At 43.1% G+C, this 19,957-nt stretch overlaps 2 protein-coding genes across 2 annotated transcripts in view; both read left to right on the forward strand.

Annotated features, from left to right (window-relative positions):
* The first annotated feature begins 1,403 nt into the window (after positions 1-1,403).
* On the forward strand, positions 1,404-10,097 carry LOC122925490 (extracellular calcium-sensing receptor-like). Its single transcript, XM_044276846.1, has 5 exons — positions 1,404-1,658; positions 2,687-3,511; positions 6,280-6,507; positions 6,592-6,715; positions 9,184-10,097. The coding sequence occupies exons 1-5, from the start codon at positions 1,404-1,406 to the stop codon at positions 10,095-10,097; spliced, it is 2,346 nt and encodes a 781-aa protein (XP_044132781.1).
* An 8,843-nt stretch (positions 10,098-18,940) lies between these two features.
* LOC122929228 overlaps positions 18,941-19,957 on the forward strand; it is a 60,324-nt gene continuing 59,307 nt past the window's right edge. The window contains exon 1 of the mRNA XM_044282735.1: positions 18,941-19,000. Coding sequence (XP_044138670.1) covers positions 18,964-19,000 — 37 coding nt within the window. The 5' untranslated portion in view covers positions 18,941-18,963. The remainder of the gene's footprint in view (positions 19,001-19,957) is intronic.

Raw genomic sequence — 19,957 nt, forward strand, 5'->3', positions numbered from 1 at the left:
TTTATAGTCCTCCAGAGAAAGGGTATTTCCACGATGGGGACATTATAATAGGTGGATTTTTCCCTATGCACACTTCATGGAAAGAGCAAAATCATTCCTTCACCGAAGAGGTCCAGCCCCTCAGCTGCAATTCGTGAGTTCCCATCTATGTTGCCATAAAATTCTGTTGTTTTTTTTGTCTCTAATAGGATAAAAACTAAAGATTTCAGTTCACCCGCACAATATAGCAGCTCGGCTGCAATCAATCCCAGGGCTATGCAAGGGAGGGAGGAATTCCACACCTGTGAGTGGTAACTTGAATCCAGACAAAGAAACATGAGCTCTCTAGCACCAAAGCCGTCGATATTCCAAACAGTCCTTTATTTCATAAATTTAAAAGTACAAGACATCCTGGGGCATTGACGCTTTTGGAGCCTCAACAAAGGGTTCTTAATCATAACATGACCTGTTCAATACTGGAAACTCTATTATAAGGAACATGTATAAATGCAAACTGGTGTCTGAGACTGGACATTATTAACACATTCATTAACTGGATACCAGACACCCTAAAGGATTGAATTTGATACTGTTGGATCCAGGTAATGAATGCATTAGTATTAGTGTTCAGTTGCAGGCTTCAAACAAGTCAACGTCACTCCTGGTTTTGGTCTATGGTTAGTTGTTGTTTTGTACTTATGACATGGGGACATATGCATGCATATACTGAATATTTTGAACTGTGTTAATTTAACATAAATTAGATTTTATCTGAAGTCCAAAAGGTAAAGAAGAGATCCAGTCATAGGAACATTTTTGTTATGGCAGTGGTTGAGGAACCACCGAGGCAACCAACAGATTTCCCTTTGGGCTAAACCTAAAGGTATTATTCTGGCAGGTATACACCCTTTAAACCTATATAGGGATCCAAACTTCACTACAGGTAAGCCACCAGGCTGTTACCTCCTAGTGTGCTATTGACTGCTAATCCATGGGGCTCAGAGACACTGGTTCAGAGCACAGAGGAATCAAGCAAAATTGTACTCAAGGACAACCAAAAGTCAAGGCAGGCAGAGTGTGAGTAGTCCAATAAACAGTGCAAGGTCAAGGCAGGCAGTGAAGGGTCAATATGGAGGTTAGAAGGCCTACAGAGGGGTGGGACAGTAGTTTCTCTGGAGAGCCAAGTCCACTACAAGGCAGCAGGGGAACAATGTTGCACCCGAGCTATTGGAAAAACAGAAGGGTGAGTGAACCATGGTCATGGGACGCAAATATAACAATTTTGAACTAAAGTATAATTGGAATCTGTATCATTACATTTCCAAAAATAGATATCATTGTGACCTATTTTGACAATTTGATTTTCTCCATTTCTACTTTCTTCGCACAGGTACAGCACTGTCTCCTACAGTTGGATGCATTCCATGATATACGCCGCAAAAGAGATAAATTCCATTGAGTCTTTGCTCCCAAATATATCTCTAGGCTATCAAATCTTTGACACATGTGCACACTCCTCAGAATCTCTCTGGGGAACATTTTGGACTCTGTCTGGAGAGGTCCATCCAATTGTGAACTACCAGTGTAACCAGAAAGTTCCTCTTGCTGTCATTGGTGATGGCTTATCATTATCTACTTTAACAATGGCTACTGTTTTAGGGACATACATGTACCCTCAGGTAAATATGTTCCTGGATATTAATTTGTGATATTTACTAGGAATTCAGTATATGTAAGGGTGAAGAGACAGGTATATGGATACTTATTTTCAGGAAATTATCTGTTGGAAGAAAGTATGCAAATTAGCTCATGCAATCCATGCAAGAAGCTGCTCCAAAATGATGAAGTGACCCATATGCAGACAGATAATTCTGGGTTGTTGCCCTTTTTCAGTACACAGCAGGGTACAAGTTGGCTAGAAGAGATTCCTAAAATGCAGCTCTCTTTAATGAAAGTCAGCACACAACTGGCTTGAATCTAAGGCAGTGTTCACATTTGTGCTTGGAGCCTCCATCAGTGGATTTCATCTTATTTTACAGAAGAATAGCACAGTATTTAGTAGAATTTTTCCCAAAAAAATGAGGAAGATGCAACAAAGTGCATTGTAACTCAATTAGGTCCATTAGGCTCCACTGATGTCTGCTATATGGATCCACCTTATAGTTTATTTCATGTTTCTGCCCCTCTGACAGAACAGAACAAATTACAGAGATTTGAACTGAGCCTAAGACATCTCATCCCAGCCAAACATTACCTTGCTATGTTGAGGGACAGTAACCACAAAACGGCCATAAACAGGTGGGACATTCTTCATTTTGATGGAGTCTCTGGCTTGACTGTCATGTGTTAACTTGTATTTTTTTCCATTTAAGTGCTTTAAAACAAATCCCCATACACTCACAGGGTCTCTTTGATAAAAAACGTCAACCCTCCCCCTACCGGGCTGCACCTAAGGCATGTTATCTAGCCAGCCAATTCCCAATGGAAACAACTGTTTATGTACATGGGTTGCTCTTCATTTTGGAGGGGTCTGTGGTTTGACTGGCATGAGTTAATTAGCAAAGGATTTTAATATCAATGTCATTTAAACCCTAATACTGTGTTTTCCATCTGAAACGTTGCTCATATTAGGCATAGAATATTGTAGTCTTCACATTTCATTTTTATGTAGACAATTCTTGTTTAACTTTCCTTTGATCTTCTATAGGTAAGCTATGGAGCATCCCTAGCCTCGCTGAATAACCGGCTTCTGTATCCATCATTCTTCCGAACCATTCCTGGTGACAACAGACAGGCCAGGGCCTTGGCTGCACTTGTTGCCCACATGGGGTGGAACTGGGTTGGTTTACTATCTTTGAATGAAGACTATGGAATTATAGGTTCTCAAGTTCTCAAAGAGGAGCTTCATAAATTGGGGGTGTGCCTTGCATATCATGAAACATTTGGTCAAACAACCTCCCTAATGAAAATGAATTACATTGTAAATGTGGTCATTGAGTCATCTGCTATGGTTGTTATAATTTTTTCCAGGGAACCTTTCACCTATTCTTTAATGGCCATTCTTCTAGAGAGAGACAACAACAAGCGCATTTGGCTTGGTACTGAAGGATGGTCAAATTCACCCTTTTTAGCCAGTAAAAAGTTTAGTAAAATTATGTCAGGGACTCTTGCACTGTCCTTGCATGGGATGGATATACCAGGGTTAAAGGAATATCAACTTGCTCTTCGACCTTCAACCTTGCTTCCTCAGGATATCTTCATTGAAGATTTCTGGGAACAAGTCCACGAATGTCAGTGGTCAAACAAAAGCAGTGCTGGAGAAAATGGTACAGTGTGGTGCACAGGGGAGGAAACATTGACCAGATTTAGGGGCAATGAATATGAGTTTGATGAATTTGACTTTCGACTGCACTATTTGGTGTATAGTGCAGTATATGCTGTGGCCCATGCCATACATGAACTAATCTTCTGCACACCTAGTGACAGTCAACCTGGAAAATGCAGAAATCAAAAAGCCATAGCACCTTGGCAGGTACATAGTACGAATTTTGCTTTAAAAAATGTTCAGTAACACATAATTTAAGGTTAGATGTAGTGTTGAACTGAAGGTGGCCATACTCATTAGACAAAAGTCGATTAATAGTTGAACAAACATCTGGTGAGCTTGCATTTTGCAGACATGGCCTTACACATTTAAGTCATTAGTGGACATTACAGTTATTGAAAGTGACCATACGTGTACTGAAACCAGACAGGAGATGGACAAAAGATCTTCCTGGGAACAATTTTCCATATAAAGATCTTTTGTTCAGGAACCATTTTTCTTTGAATGAAAGATCTTTGTCCGACTATTGGACAAAAATATTTAACATAACCGACTTGTTTTCAGGCGATATTGGTCTGTCATCAGTCAGCTAAAAGGATTGTTAACTGTTAAATTTCAGCTGATAAACATTTGTTTTGGTTGAAATTGTCAATTTTGATCAAATTAGAACCAATGTGTATGGCCACCTTGAGATACCATGGATCCTTTGGTGGAAATGGAAGACCCACCTTACATCAATGCAGAAAATGTATATGCCATACTTTCTTAATACTCCTTATACTCTGTATTTAAGATAAGGCACTAAATGCATATTAAGGCCAATCATTACTATTGATAAGACCATCTAATCTGTCCCCCATCATTCTGCACTCAATACCCCATAAAGAGAAAGTAAAAACAGAATGTTTGAAATCTTTGTTAATTTATTGAAAAGGAAAACTAAAATCTTGCATTGACATAAGTATTCAGACCCTTTACTTAGGACTTGGTTGAAGCAGCTTTGGCAGTGATCTCAGCCTCCAGTCTTCTTGTACAGGTATCATGGTAAATATTTTGCCTCAAAATGATGTTATTCTGATACTTGACTATGATATCTGACCATGTCCTAAACTGAACACTGTATTCTTGGGTATGGCGTCACAAGGTTTACATACCTGGATTTGGGGATTTTCTGCCATTCTTCTCTGCAGATTCTTTCAAGCTCTGTCAGGTTGGATGCGGACCATCAGTGGATACTGGACAGTGATTTTCACTTCTCTCTAGAGATGTTCGATTGAATTCAAGTCAGGGCTCTGGCTGGCCCACTCAAGGCCATTCAAAATGACCCCTAAAGGTGGCCATCTTGTCTTCCAAAAATTCAATCTGTCATGCTGGAAAACTTCCACCGAAACTGCATGTTTAAATTCAGATAATCCGTTTCCATTGTGCTCAAGCACCAGGGATTTTGTTTTTTTTAAAATAAAAAACAAACTGCCTAGTCGGACAATTTAGTTGGTGGAACTGTTCGTACAAACGATCCCATGGATGACTGATCAGCTACAACGCGACCGATCATTATCTCAGATGTATGACCAGCCTAAGCCACTCTTGTATCATCTTGGCTGTGTGCTTAGGGTCATTATCTTTGTTGGAAGGTGAACCTTCGGCCCAGTCATAGGTCCAGAGCACCATGGATCAAGTTTCCAATAAGAACATCTCTGTATTTTGCTCCATTCAGTTTTCCCTCAACCTTGACTAGTCTCCCTGCCCCATCGGCTAAAAAACACCCTCATGATGCTTCCACCATGCTTCATTGTAGGGATGATATTGGGCAGTGCCTGGTTTTCTCATGCCTGCAAGTAAAGCCAAAAGGTTCCATCTTGGTTTCATCAGACCATAAAATCTTGTTTCTAACAGTCTGGGGGTCCTTTAGCTGCTTTATTGCCAACTTTCATGTGTCATTTACAGAGGACTGGTTTCTTTCTGGCCACTACAGCCATACAGCCCAGATTGATGGAGTGCTGCAGTGATGGTTGACCTTATTGAAGTTTTTCCCATCTGCATACTGAACTTTTGGACCTCAGCCCAAGTGCTCTAGGACCTTTCAGTGCAGAAGAAATGTTTTGTATCCTTTCGCAGATCTGTGCCTCCAAACAATCCTGTCTCTAAGGCATTTTTTTCTCCTCAAGGCATGGTTTTTGCTCTGATATGCATTGTCAGCTGTGAGACCTTATGAAGACATAGCTGTGTCTTTCCACATCATGTCCAATCAACTTAATTTGTCACAGATGACTCAAATGAAGGTGGAGAAGAAAAAGTTAAGTCTCCAGAGGTGTCAAGGCTTCTAAATAGGAAGCCCCCAGAGCTAAATTTCAAGTACCTTTGTCATTATGGGGAACTGAGTGCAGATTGCCAGGGAAACTTTTTATTTTTTATTTTATGTTAACATAAGGGTGCAACATAACAAAATGTGCAAAAAGTAAAAGGGTCTTAAAGGGGTTGTCTAGCGCTTAATATTGATGACATACCCTTAGAACAGGTAATCAATATTGGTGGGGGTCCGACACCTGGCACCCCTGCCGATCAACTGTGAGATGGGGAGGTGACACTCCAGCTGAATGGCACTTCATCATTACACTTTGTCTTTTCTTCTGTGAAGCGATGGCGTAGTGGAATTACAAGCACCCCCTCCATTCACTTGAACTTTTGCAAGACTCTGTATTTCAAGGGTGAATTACTAACTTGTAGTATATTAAGTCCCCAAAATAATAATAATAATAATAATCTGATGTACTTAAATTATCTAATACAATATGAACTGTAGTAACATTATATAAACCTTGAGAAGGGGGTGTTTTTGACCTAGGTTTTTCAAGACTACTAAACTTTTTATTATGTCTATATCTATGAAAATTTTTGTGCAGTGGGGAACCAGTGCTTTTATTACTATAAACTTTATGGGAAGTTATAGTTCTATTTAATATTTCCAATGGTAGATTGTTCGCTCCATGAAAAATATCCATTTCAAGAATCCAATGGGAGAGGAAATGTATTTTGATTCTACTGGAAATCCACCAACAGACTATGATGTGATAAACTGGCACAGGAGCCTAGATGGATCCATCAACTTTGTGAAGGTTGGGCGCTATAATTTTCGTGAGTCTCAACAGAATAAGCTGACCATCAACATCTCTGCAATTAGGTGGATCACCGGAGAACTGGAGGTACAACATCTAATGTTTATAGTCCTGAAGAAAAATATGATTATTGAAGTAATGATCTGGTGAACATTTTTATTCTACCTTTAGATCCCTTACTCTTTGTGCTCTGAGCACTGCTCTCCTGGATTTCGAAAGGCTGCTAAAAATGGACAACCGATGTGCTGCTTTGACTGTCTTCCCTGTTCAGAAGGGGAAATATCTGATCGTATAGGTAGGTTTCATCAAGCAATAAAGGAAGAGAATACTTTTATATATATATATATATATATATATATATATATTGTTGACCGAAGTTTCTTGGTTTTTTCAGAGGAGATAATTCTGAAGGTCACCTTCCATCTAAACAGAACATATACTCATCCATTTTTAATCAAGACTGTGGGGTTAGAGTTGTGAATAAGTTGAGCAGGACTGTGGATACTCCCATCAGAAATAAACCCTAATGATTAACTCCAAAGTCATCTCCACTGGGGACCATTATTGTGGCACTGGTGCACCAGCCCAAACCTGGTCATATACAATATTATTGAAAATTATCCAATATATTGTTTTAAAAATAAGTTTCTTAGCTTAAAAGAAACTGCAAAAACATCAGAAAAAGTCAAATAAAAAAAAATATATATATTTATTATTTTTAAACCTTTAGGCATATTGATTAAAAACCCTATAATTTAGAAATAATTGAGTATACCATCAGCTCGACTAAATTCTTCGGCTGGTCAGAACTGTGGAAAAGACCATGTGCCAAACACTCCTTGACACGATATTCACAGGCTGATTCACATGATCCATCATGGAACTGCTGACTGGCCGAGGAGAATTATGTGATACACCATTTGTCCATAACAATCCACCATGCACCAAGTGCTTTATGTTTGTCCTTCTTTGGAACAAAAGTCAAATTTGGGTTTCTGTATGGATTATTTTTTATTAATACGTCTCGGTCACCAGACATGTCTTAGCTATTATATACAAACTATTGTTTATAACAAATGTTCAACCTCTAGAGGTTTATAAACAGGTTCCATACCCTACTCCTATGGTGGACTGTGTGGTGTCTGTTATCAAAATAAAAACATTAACAGAAATCTTAGGGCCTTAGATTCCCATATCAAAACTAAAGTACCCCCCCCCCCCCACACTGACAGCGAAGCCAAGTAATATTTTTAAAATTAAGGTTAATGGGTTGCCACATCAAAGACAACCCCTTTAATCTATAAGCCACCATGGCAATAGTTTACCAACACGGCTTAGGCTAGTTTCACACTAGCGCTAAAATGATCTGGAAGGCTGTTCCAGTAGAGGAAAAGCCTGCCAAAGTTCATAGTATCCAGCATTGCTGGATACTACACTATCTTTCCCCACTGGAGCCCTTTGACTATAATGGGACCTGGTGGGGATCCAGCCTGTATCCGGCATTAGCGCCAGGATTCGGCCAGGAGAAAAACCACTGGTATTTGTCCATCCTATTCTCGGCACTAATGCTGAAAACAGGCTAGTCAGTGGGGTCTGGTGGTGCTCTGGCTATGCTGAATGAGATGAACTCTGGCATTCTGTTCCTCTACCAGAACAGTCTACTGGATCATTTTAGTGCTAGTGTGAAACTAGACATAGGTCCCAAAACCTATAGAATTCACTGACTAAATTAAAGGCTTGAACTGCTTCACTTTGGCTCTTGGAGACGAGGTCCTGAGCATAATACTTACCACCTTTGATGTCTACACACCCTACTAGAACCTAGAAATGTTATCATTAATATTGCAGTCTATGGTATAAGTGATTACATGTTCGTTCAAGTCCCCTAGCGGGATTAAAAGTAAAGTTAGTAAATGTTTCTTTCTTTTTAAATAAAATAATAAAAAAAATCAGATCACCCCCATTTTTCATATAAAAATATATATAAAACTAAAATTAGCATCACAGTAATCGTACTGGGAAGAAACGTAAATAATGTAGCCATCAGGTTTTTTTTATCTCTAATTCTATCTGATTGATTTTTTTTACAGCTTCTCAATATACTGTATGACTTAGATATTAGAAAGTACATTTAGTCCCCCAAAAAGCCTTCATGAAAAAATAAAAAAGTGACTCTTAGAATGTTGGTAGGAAAATTGGCCTGTTCTTTAAGGGGTTAAAGAGGTTTTTTTCGTTTTTGAAAACCATTTTTATTATCCTACGGGCTTATGCACATGACAGTATGTTTGGTCCGCATTTGATATGCATTTTTTGTGGGTCAGATGCGGAACAGTGCGTGCTGTCCACATCCACACATCCTTCCGTGGCCCTGCAAAAAAGATATAACATATTCTATTTTTGTCTGTTTTGCAGGCAAGGATAGGACTTTTCTACAGTAGTAAAAAAATAAATGGTGGATGCACTTGGCCAGGATCTGTGTTTTGCGGATCCACAATTTGCGGACCTCAAAACCGTTACAGCCATGTGCATGAGCTCTAATAGGGAATTATGACACCTATTTATTAAGCAGAGCAGATGGTGTCTACAAAGACCTTCTGTCACCAATCCTTTCATTTCAATTGGAGCTGTGTAATACCTCATTTCGCCTATGGAGGAGCTGCAGGGAAATTGAACATGCTCTACCACAAATTACAGCTGATTACAAGGAGACCCTTTTTGTAGGAAATTTGGTATATACTCTACCTAATCTCATTTGCTTTCCAGATTCCAGCAACTGTTTCTTATGTCCAGATGAACTGTGGCCAAATAAAAACAACACTGTTTGCATCCCGAAAGTTGTTGAGTTTTTGTCCTACTGGGAACCGCTTGGAATTACGTTGACCACAACGACCATCTTTTGCTCACTCATCACTATCAGCATATTGTGTGTGTTCATCAAATTCAAAGACACAGCCATAGTCAAAGCCAACAATCGAGATCTCACCTACCTTCTTCTCACTTGTCTGTTTTTGGGCTTCTTGTGCTCATTACTTTTCATTGGGGAACCTCATAAATTCACTTGTCGCTTTCGCCAAGGAGCCTTTGGTGTCATTTTTGTTCTCAGTATTTCATGCGTCTTAGCAAAGACTATCATGGTGGTCATTGCTTTTAGAGCTACCAAACCAGGAAGCAACATGAGGACATGGATGGGATCTAAAGTTCCAACCTCAACTATATCGCTGTGCACCTCTATCCAGTTTTTTATATGTATCTACTGGATGCTCCAATGCCCTCCTTTCCCGGAAAGAAATACAAAGATCAAAACAGGAATCATCATCTTCCAGTGCAATGAATGTTCAGATACCCTTCTATGGTGTATGTTGGGATACACTGCATTTTTGGCTTGTGTCAGCTTTTTTATTGCCTTTCTGGCACGGAAATTACCAGACAGCTTTAACGAGGCCAAGTGGATCACATTCTCCATGTTGATCTTCTTGAGTGTCTGGATTTCCTTTGTCCCAGCCTATCTAAGCTCTCAAGGCAAGTTCATGGTGGCTGTTGAAGTTTTTGGAATTTTATCCTCCAGTGCTGGGATTGTAGGTTGTATATTCTTCCCCAAATGCTATATTATATTACTAAGACCCAACCTGAACTCCCGACAGAACCTACTGGGTAAAGGCACCACCAAGAAGACATAGTCATCCTTCTGTTTTGTACCCTGGAACTTGATATGTTCTTTTCAAGGACAGAATGAAACAATGGATGGACAATCATAGATGTTTTGGAGGACACATTCTTTTTGTTCTTTGTAAATAAAGTCTAATTGATTATATCAGAATACAACCTTGTTTACAAGCAATAAAATGCATTGTGAGACAATTTACTACATTTTAAAATGAAAATAAAGTTGATGTACTTCTAAGCACTGGAGAGAGTCACTTACCTCTGTATTTATGGGCCGATAGAAAGTCTCATTTTGGCAATATTTGGATAGTTCTATGAATGGTTGCAGGTAGTATGGATATACTATATCTGTGAAGGTTCTCATTTATCCAGGTCATGGTATATCTGTAAAGAATAAATCAAGGCAACTGGACGTACTGTAGATTTCTTGAAAACATTTCACTTGTTCTTCCAACAAGCTTTCTCAATTCTGAGTGACAGTACAAGAATTCTCTGGGAATAAATATGTAACTGAATCAACATCTGGAAATTATACCCAGCATGGGGTAAGAGGTCATTATACTCAGCATGGGGTCAAAGGTGTTGATGACATTATCCTAATTGGAGTCAGTAGGGGATAAAGACTTCCCAGAAAAAGGTGTCAAGACAGCATTGTATGTGGCAGACAATAGATGTCTAACCCCCCCACCTCTATTCAAGCTTGGCTTCTCCATTTTTACGTAGATGGCCTCCTTCACACCTCGTTTGTACCAATCGGCCTCCTTATCCAAAACATGTACTTGACTGTCTTTAAAGGTGTGACCTGTTTCTTTTAGATGTAAGTACACGGCTGAATTAGATATCACCGTTTCTGTAACAACCTACTCTATAAAAAAAAAATCACATGACCTACCCCCTTAGGTAAAAGCCATAAAAAAAAATAAAAAAAATTACACTGTGCTAAAGAAGCCATTTTTGGGTCACCTTTTATCACAAGCGATCAAAAAATCATTTTGCCCCAAAATAGTACCAATCAAACCATCATCTCTCTCATAAAAAATGAGCCCCTATATAAGACAATGACCCCAAAAATGTAAAAAAATTACGGAGACACTAAAACATAGGTTTTTTTTCAGAAATGCTTTTATAGTGTAAAACTGAAATACATTTTTAAAAAAGTTGTCATATTAGGTATCACTGTATCTGTAACATCCTGCTCTATAAAAATATCACATTATCTACCCTGTAAAGTGAATGCTATCAAAAATTTAAATAAAAACTATGCCAAAGCAACCAATTACAAAGTATATTATTTAATTATCAAAAAATCATATGTATCCAAAAATTGGTACCAATAAAAACGTGAACTCTTCTAGCAAAAAACGAGCCCCTGCACAAGATAATCGGTAAGAAAAAAAATAAATATATATGGCTTTCAGAAAATGGAGACACAAAAACATAACAAAGCAAAAAAAATACATCTTTGATATTGTTGCATCCGTAACAACTTGCTCTATATAAATAGCATATTATCTAACCTGTCAGATGAGTAGTGTAAAAAACTCAAATAAAAACTTTGCCAGAACAGCCATTTTTTTGTTACCTTGCTGCAGCTAGTGTACGCGTGCCCCCGGACTACTGCTCCGAACCCCATTGACTACATTGGGGGAGGGCTGGAGTTCCGGTGGCAGCATCACCATGCTGCCGCCGGAACTCCGGCCCGCCCCCAATTATAGTCAATGGGGCCAGACCAGTAGTCCAGGGGCATGCGTACACTAGCGGCAGCATGGATCCGACAGGCTGTTCAGCCTGCCAGAGTTCCTTGCCGCTAGTGTGAAAGTAGCCTAACACATTATTACATGCAAACATCAGCCATCCGGATCATGTGACAGGGAACATACCAGTAGGGGAAAGCATGCTGGCAAAAAGATCTTGTAAAAAAAAGCTTATTTCAGAATATATCTGTAAAGAATAAATCAAGGCAACTGGACGTACTGTAGATTTCTTGAAAACGTTTCACTCGTTCTTCCAACGAGCTTTCTCAATTCTGAGTGACTGTACAAGAATTCTCTGGGAATAAATATGTAACTGAATCCACATCTGGTAATTAGACCCAGCATTGGGTCAGAGGTGTTGATTCCATTATCCTAATTGGAGTCAGTAGGTGATAAAGACTTCCCAGAAAAAGGTGTCAAGACAGCATTGTATGTGGCAGACAATAGATGTCTAACTTCCCCGCCTCTATTCAAGCTTGCCTTGATTTATTCTTTACAGATATATACCATGACCTGGAAAAATGAGAACCATCACACACTTATTTCAGAATGTTTTCTATAAAGGTTAATTTGTGTAGGAATGATTTTTTTCACAACTTCACATTTAATCAGCACTTAGACCGGTTTCCATTTGTACTAGATTGTATGTACTGTATATAAATTTGAGTCGGGCACATGTGCTAAAATATATACTGTATAAAGTTAGATGGTAGACAACAGATTAATTTCCCTGTAGGAAGTAGTAGGAAGTAGCTCGTATAAAAACTGGCAACTACCCATCTTACACATCACATACCATACCTCTAAACAAAGATCACTAAAACCACTAAGATAGTCGTGGAGTTAACATGCGGTGGTCAGTTCTGCATAGGAATTCAGCATAGTACACAAGCATTGTTCACACATTGTCATTGTCCAATGCCCCAAATACTACAGTGCCAAAATAATAGTTTCTGATCATGCAAATACAGTAAAAGCAGGGGTCTCTATTAGTAATTAGTGAACTTATGTTTTAGAAGTTTGCGGTCAGGTTTGGGTTACCATAGAATTGTTATGGATCCCGTGACGGAGTATAACTTATGGTCCATGGTCAGGGGATCCATGATGCAATTCTGTGGTAACCCGGACCTGAACTTCTAAAACAGAAGTTCACATGTCACTAGTCCCTATGTAAAACCCCAGACTATAACACTCTGAACAGTGGTGGTGATGGGTGCCCACCACCAGTCCACCACCGTCGGTTTTATTATCCGCTTTGAGTTTCCAACCTAGGTCATTGGCGTCCATTCCCTTTTTATGCACAGGCTGAGGTATGCTTCCTGCCACCAATGCCTCTCACAGCCTGTAGGATGCTCATGCTTTCTCTGGCTCTTGGAGGGCCAGCGTGGATACCTTGTTCTTCCCTGGCCTGTAGCTGGCATACATAGGGTGTTTTAAGGACCTCCCCCTGTGGAAGAGTAGCTGATCAATAGGTTCTAGTATGTTTCCTGCAAGATGTGCTGTAAGCTTGCTTGCCTATTCCGTGTGCCAATTCTTGTCTGGCTTCTAGATTTGACTCTTCGATGCCTGAACTGACCTCTGCCTGATCTCTGTACTTACCCTGAGCTAACTGTCCTGACTTTGGCATGTCCCGTACTGTAGGTTTTGATGCTCCGCAATGTTGATACCCTACACTGGTGTCTCTTGACCCCCATGGGTAAGCAGTTATTTGAACAGAGACTACTCCAAAATGTTTTGTCCTGGTGCTTCCCCTGCAGTGGAAGCCGGATCCTTGAACAGGGGTTAAAGGGTGAAGTCCAGGGAGCACTATTTAGATAAGTCCCTTTGGAGTAGCACCAAGCAAAATCTGTTCAACTAACATTGCTTTATGTCAGTTTGCTCATGCCATACAAAAGCCAGGCAGCAAGGCCACCAGCACAAAACCAGCCTGCTGTCCCAACTGATCACTAAAGCATGGAGACAGTCACAGCAATCCCAGCAAGAGTGGACTAATAGACATTGGCAGAACTCTTATATGGAGATTCATGGGTATGGTGGCATATTAGATTGGTTCCCTAAGTGGTACCTCATTGACTGACACCACCTAAATACTGTCACAACCAGACATCTGAGAAGCTCTGACAGATGCCTTTCAGAACCTCCTCCTTGAGCTTTCTTTGTTTTGACGATCCAGGTGACATACAACATTTAACACGGCCTGGACGATCCAGGTGACATACAACATTTAACACGGCCTGGACGATCCAGGTGACATACAACATTTAAAGCGGCCTGGACGATCCAGGTGAATATACAACATTTAAAGCGGCCTGGACGATCCAGGTGACATATGTTGAAGGCTGCTTGCAGCCTGTAATTGTGGGAGGAGCGTGCTCACCCTTTATAAACCCCCTCCTACAAGCAGGAGGGCGCCCGTTGTTGCTTGCTTTGTCGTTCGATTCAGCAGCCCAGCGCCTGACATCACTTCCGGTCGCGTCTCCCGTCGGTGTGTCTTCGTACTGCCAGCCGCACTCCCTGTGGTAAGTATAGCCGCTCAGCGGCTGGCCGGGCGCGCCGCCACCGGCACCTCATTTTTCCTGGGTTGGCAGCGCATCTGCCCGTCAAACCCCCTCTGCCCGCCGCCGCAGCCCCCGGTCAGTGCTCATCGTAGGGCTCCCCCCCCCCGCCCGCCCCATGCTCCCCGCTCCTTGTACTGATTCCTCCGGCGCTTGGCATCGCGAGCTGGTGCGCCTCCTGGGGGCGGGGGGGGGGGGGGCGGGGAGGCTGGCCGGCTGGCGGGGACTGCTACGGCAACCCCGGCTGATTCTTCCACGGAAGTATGGAAGCTTACTGTGGGACTGGGGAATCGCTCCTCCAGTTGAAATTGTGCCATGTGCCCAGTGCGGGGGTCCGGGGCGTCGGGACTGGCAGCGGCCGGCGTCCGGGTGCCGGACTGCTGCATATTAACCCCCGCACTGCTGTGGTAAAAAAAAAAAAAAAAAAAAAAAAAAAAAAGGAAATAAAGTATCAGGGCCCTTGATTCAACAGGCTTTGTTCTGGCCATGCTCCTGTTAACCCCCGCAATGCTGGGGAAAAAAACAACTATGTTTCAATGCCATGCCGGGCAACTGCCGCCCACGCCAGTGCATTGTCCGGTCTCACCCCCTGGGTGATTGGGGACGGTCGTTCCTGGGGTCAGGGGTCCGGCGGTGCCTGGGCCTCCCGCCGGTGCGGCCGCCCTTAGGTCACCCAGGGGAGGATGGGGGAGGATGGGGGAGGATGGGGGGGGGGGCCCGTTTTCCTGATTCCTGCATCACTCCAGTGCTGGTCTCCCTGGTCGCTCAGGTGTAATGTCTACCTGGTCATTCAGGGGTAATGTCTCCCCGATTCGCTCTGGTTGCAATGTCTCCCTGATTCGCTCTGGTTGCAATGTCTCCCTGATTCGCTCTGGTTGCAAATGTCTCCCTGATTCGCTCTGGTGGCAAATGTCTCCCTGATTCGCTCTGGTTGTAATGTCTTCCTGAAACGCTCAGGGGTAATGTCTTCCTGAATCGCTCAGGTGTAATGTCTTCCTGAATCGCTCAGGTGCAATGTCTTCCTGAAACGCTCAGGGGTAATGTCTTCCTGAATCGCTCAGGTGCAATGTCTTCCGGGATCGCTCAGGTGTAATGTCTTCCGGGATCGCTCAGGTGTAATGTCTTCCGGGATCGCTCTGGTTGTAATGTCTTCCTGAAACGCTCAGGGGTAATGTATTCCTGAATCGCTCAGGTGTAATGTCTTCCTGAATCGCTCAGGTGTAATGTCTTCCTGAATCGCTCAGGTGTAATGTCTTCCTGAATCGCTCAGGTGTAATGTCTTCCTGAATCGCTCAGGTGCAATGTCTCCTCGAATCGCTCAAGTGTCATGTTCCCCACATCATTCAGGAATGATGTCCGCCCGGATTCATGTTGGTGTCACGTGTTCTCTGGGTCACTCAGGGGCCAGGTGTTCCTTGTTCGTTCGGGGTCATGCGTTCCCTGTTCGCTCGGGTATCATGGATCCCCGTGGTTGGCCGGGCTTCTGGTGTTCCTGTGCGTTCAGGGGTCATGTGTTCCCTGTTTCATTCAGGGGGCATGTGTTCCCTGTGTTTGGGTCAGGTGTCATGAGCAGTACAAACCCGGGTGTCATGTGTTCCCTGGGTCACGCAGGCACGATTCCGGCCCAAGTTCACTTGGGTCAGGGTCACGCACCCTTTCGCTGCTCAAGGGTCCAGCTGTTCGCATCCCTCGCCGGGTATCTGTCCAAACACAGCTTGTTTCTTCATATATAACAGGGTCTCGGCCTCCAGGACTGCGAGCTAGCTACTTTCGTTACGCCAAAGTCTCCTCCTTGTCCAGGTAAGATCCAGCCACGAGGCTGCTGTGCACCTTGCCACTGCGTTACGTATTCGTTGTCACAAGCTCCCGTTCATAGGTCCCCATCTCACCTCGGAAGTCAGTAGCGCGGTTCGCTCCATTTCAGGTAAGTAACAAACAACACCTCCACGCTGTCAGACCCATTCCCCGGCAACGCTTCTTCGGTCATCTGGGGGAGGGGGAAGGAATCTCATCTGTTGCCTTCATACCTCCTCCATGCAGCTTGAAGATGACGCAGGCCCCGGAGTCGGATGACAACTTGTCTTTACCAGGGACCTCCGTATCAGGGCACACCAGCAACCCCGCTCTGCGGAGCTGGACCATCCCAAAACTGGTGGCAGAGCTCAACAGAAGAGGAATTCACCATCCCACCTCCGCGAGGAAAGCGGAGCTGTACCGTCTCCTAATGACGGCACCGTCAGGCTCAAGTGACCAACCTTCTCTCTTCTCAATCCAGCTATCCCTCCTGCACTGGCAGGCCACCATCGGCAGTCTGGCAGGAACTATGACGCCGGGTTCAGCTTGTTTAAGCGGTTCGCTGACACCCACCCACAAGGGGAGGTGGATGAGGTCACCTTTATCATGGCCTTCATAGCCCATTGCCACACCCACCGCCACCTCTCTTTCAATACCATCAAGCTGTATTTGGCCGGCATCCAACACCACCGGATGCTCAGCGACCCTTCTGCCAGATCCATCTTTTCTAATCAGGCCATCAAAGCCACCCTCAGGGGCATTCAGAAAGTTAGCGCGGCGGTCCAGGTGCGCAGGCAGCCGGTGTCAGGTGAGCTTTTCCGCAAGTTATCCGCAGCCCTAGACGGTCTTCCTTTTGGGCAACCAGCAAGCATCATCACCAAAGCAGCCATGTACCTCGGGTTCTATGGGTTCCTCAGGCCCGGGGAGTTCACCTGCAGCGCCATCTCCCGCACAACCCTGCTCAGGCGACATCTCACCTGGCACTCTGATCACTTCATCCTATCCATCCCATCCTCAAAGACCAGTCAGACCGGTCCTCCCACAGAGGTGGAATTTTTCCCTACGGCCACCTGTTGGTGTCCTATCAAGGTGCTCAAGGAGCTCCTGGCCTCCCTTCAACCTTCTGATCTAGACGACCCGTTGCTCCCGATCAACGGTAGGCCCCTGTCTTCAACCCTGTTCATTTCCAACATCCGTACCCTGGCCGCAGGGCTGGGTTTCAACCCTAGCACGATATCCGGGCACTCCTTCCGCATAGGGGCCGCATCCGCAGCATCAAGTCACCAGGTACCGGCGCATGTCATCCGCAAGATGGGTCGTTGGCGGTCGTCCTACTTCACAAGGTACATTCCGAATCCACGGGCGGAGATCTCCAGAGCCTTTTGTTCTTTGGCATTATAGTTCACACTATGCTTCAATAAATGCTTCACTCCCTGCTACGTACCAGTTCTCTTTTTGGCCACTATCCAGGCCTTACCTCGTCACTGGCGCCGGGCACACTCCAGCCAGTTGGGTTAGGACAGTCCGTAGGCATGCCTATTCTGTTCCTCGCTTAGCTCCTCCCACAAACAACATTTAAAGCGGCCTGGACGATCCAGGTGACATACAACATTTAACGTGGCCTGGACGATCCAGGTGTCATACAACATTTAATGTGGCCTGGACGATCCAGGTGACATACAACATTTAACGCGGCCTGGACGATCCAGGTGACATACAACATTTAACTCGGCCTGAGCGATCCAGGAGGCATACAACATGTAACTCTGCCTGGGCGATCCAGGTAACACATAACATGTAACTCGACCTAGGTGATCCAGGTAACAAGACAAATGACATAGCCGGTATCTGCAGTGGCTGAATCTGAGCGATCCAGATGACATACAACATTTAACTCAGCCTGAGCGATCCAGGTAACAAGACAAAAACATATAGTATCAGCCGTGGTTGAACCTGGACGGACAAGGTAACATGCGGCCTGAGCACCTGAGAACAAACACCTGTGAGTGAGGCTGTGGCTCGTATATGAAGAGCCTCCGTCCCTCCCACAAATGCAGGCTGACTAATCAGCCTTACCAACTTATAGTGCATTTGCGCATGCGCATACACGAAAACTATATTGCCGATATTTCGCATTGAAAAAAATAATGAATGGAGATCGAAAATTCGAATAATATATCTGGTATGTCACTGTCCATGTTGTGGGACTATTTGTGCACTTCTAGTAATTATTTCTTGGCTGCAAATATGAGCTGAAGGTTTTTCAGGTTCGCCTGCAATTAAAATGAATGGGACCCGCCGCAAACTTGCGGTTCGCGAACATTTGAACGCGTTCGCGAACCGTCTCGGCAGATGTTCGTCCATCACTACTAGAGGCTCTACATTCTCTGGAACTGCACTTTGACAGGGCCAGGCAGTACAAATGTAATCTCCTAAAGTCAAAGTGATGTCACTGCATATGGATAGTTGATAATGACATCACAGGACTCAGTGATGTCACTGTACAAGAAAAGGTACACAATGATGTTGCAGTAATACAATTCCATCTTACTGCTGGGTAAACATAGTCCGTCTTATTTGTGGGGCTCCATAGCAGCTGCTATACCTACATCCCTGGTAGTTACATCCATGACATCAATTCTTGAAAACATTGTTGTATGTTATTTTCTTGTGACTTCCTCTTTTCATATAATAAATAGTGATGTAAATTGAGCAAACTTCCTGTGGGTTTCTGGCTAATATTCTTACGTTGTTCAGATCATCCTCCAACATCTGCAATGAGACCTTCAGTCCTGCTCCTATGTTTCTTCCATGGTAAGGTATACAAGCGGCAACTTTACATTTTATAGATCATGGAGATACTAAATGAGAAATTGGGGTCTTCCTAAAGTCTTCTCTTCCAAAATAGTGCCTGCCCCCCAGGTGACTACTTTATCTAATATATGTCCAGCATTGAGAAACGCCACCATCATATGTCAGTTCAACTAGAAAATTATGTTGCGAGATTGACATTTTATGTTTAATTTAAGGACAATGGTGATAGTGACTAAAATAGTCCCAGTCACAGATCAGGAGAAAACATCTGGATGATCTGGTATGGAGTAAATTGGGAAGTATAAAGTTCAGGAGTTATAGGGGAGAGATAGTGCTACCATATGTCTTCTATTATAATTGATTGTATCTACAGTGTCTATATATACATGGCTAACACGTATGTATCGGTGCAAGTTATTTAGTATCACACTGTTATCAACCCTTAATCATTACACTGGCATCTTAAAACAGAAGTTGGGTGTAGTAAAACTGAATTATATGGCTGGGCTGTAAATTATGTCCCTATTAAAGTCCATTATTCATGTGCATTTAGGTGCTAATGTTTAATTCCTCTGGGAAAACTGGGATGATGACTTTTTGTGAAGGATCTGGGTGTTCTGTAGATCAAAGGCTAAATAAATGCACAATGTCAATCAGCTGCGTCTAAGGCCTCCAGGATATTGTCATGCATTAAACGAGGCAAGGACTCGCGGGACAGGGATGTAATATTACCCCTTTACAAAGCGTTGGTGCGGCCTCATCTGGAATATGCAGTTCAGTTCTGGGCAACAATCCATAGAAAGGACGCACTGCTGCTGGAAAAAGTACAGAGGAGAGCGACTAAACTGATAAGGGGCATGGAGGGTCTTAGTTATGAAAAAATAAATAAAACAATTACATTTATCTTGCATTGAGAAGAGACGTTCATGAGGAGCACGACAAGGTCGGATTAGGAAT

Source organism: Bufo gargarizans, chromosome 2 (genome assembly GCF_014858855.1).
Source record: "Bufo gargarizans isolate SCDJY-AF-19 chromosome 2, ASM1485885v1, whole genome shotgun sequence".
In the NCBI taxonomy this organism is placed as follows: domain Eukaryota; kingdom Metazoa; phylum Chordata; class Amphibia; order Anura; family Bufonidae; genus Bufo; species Bufo gargarizans.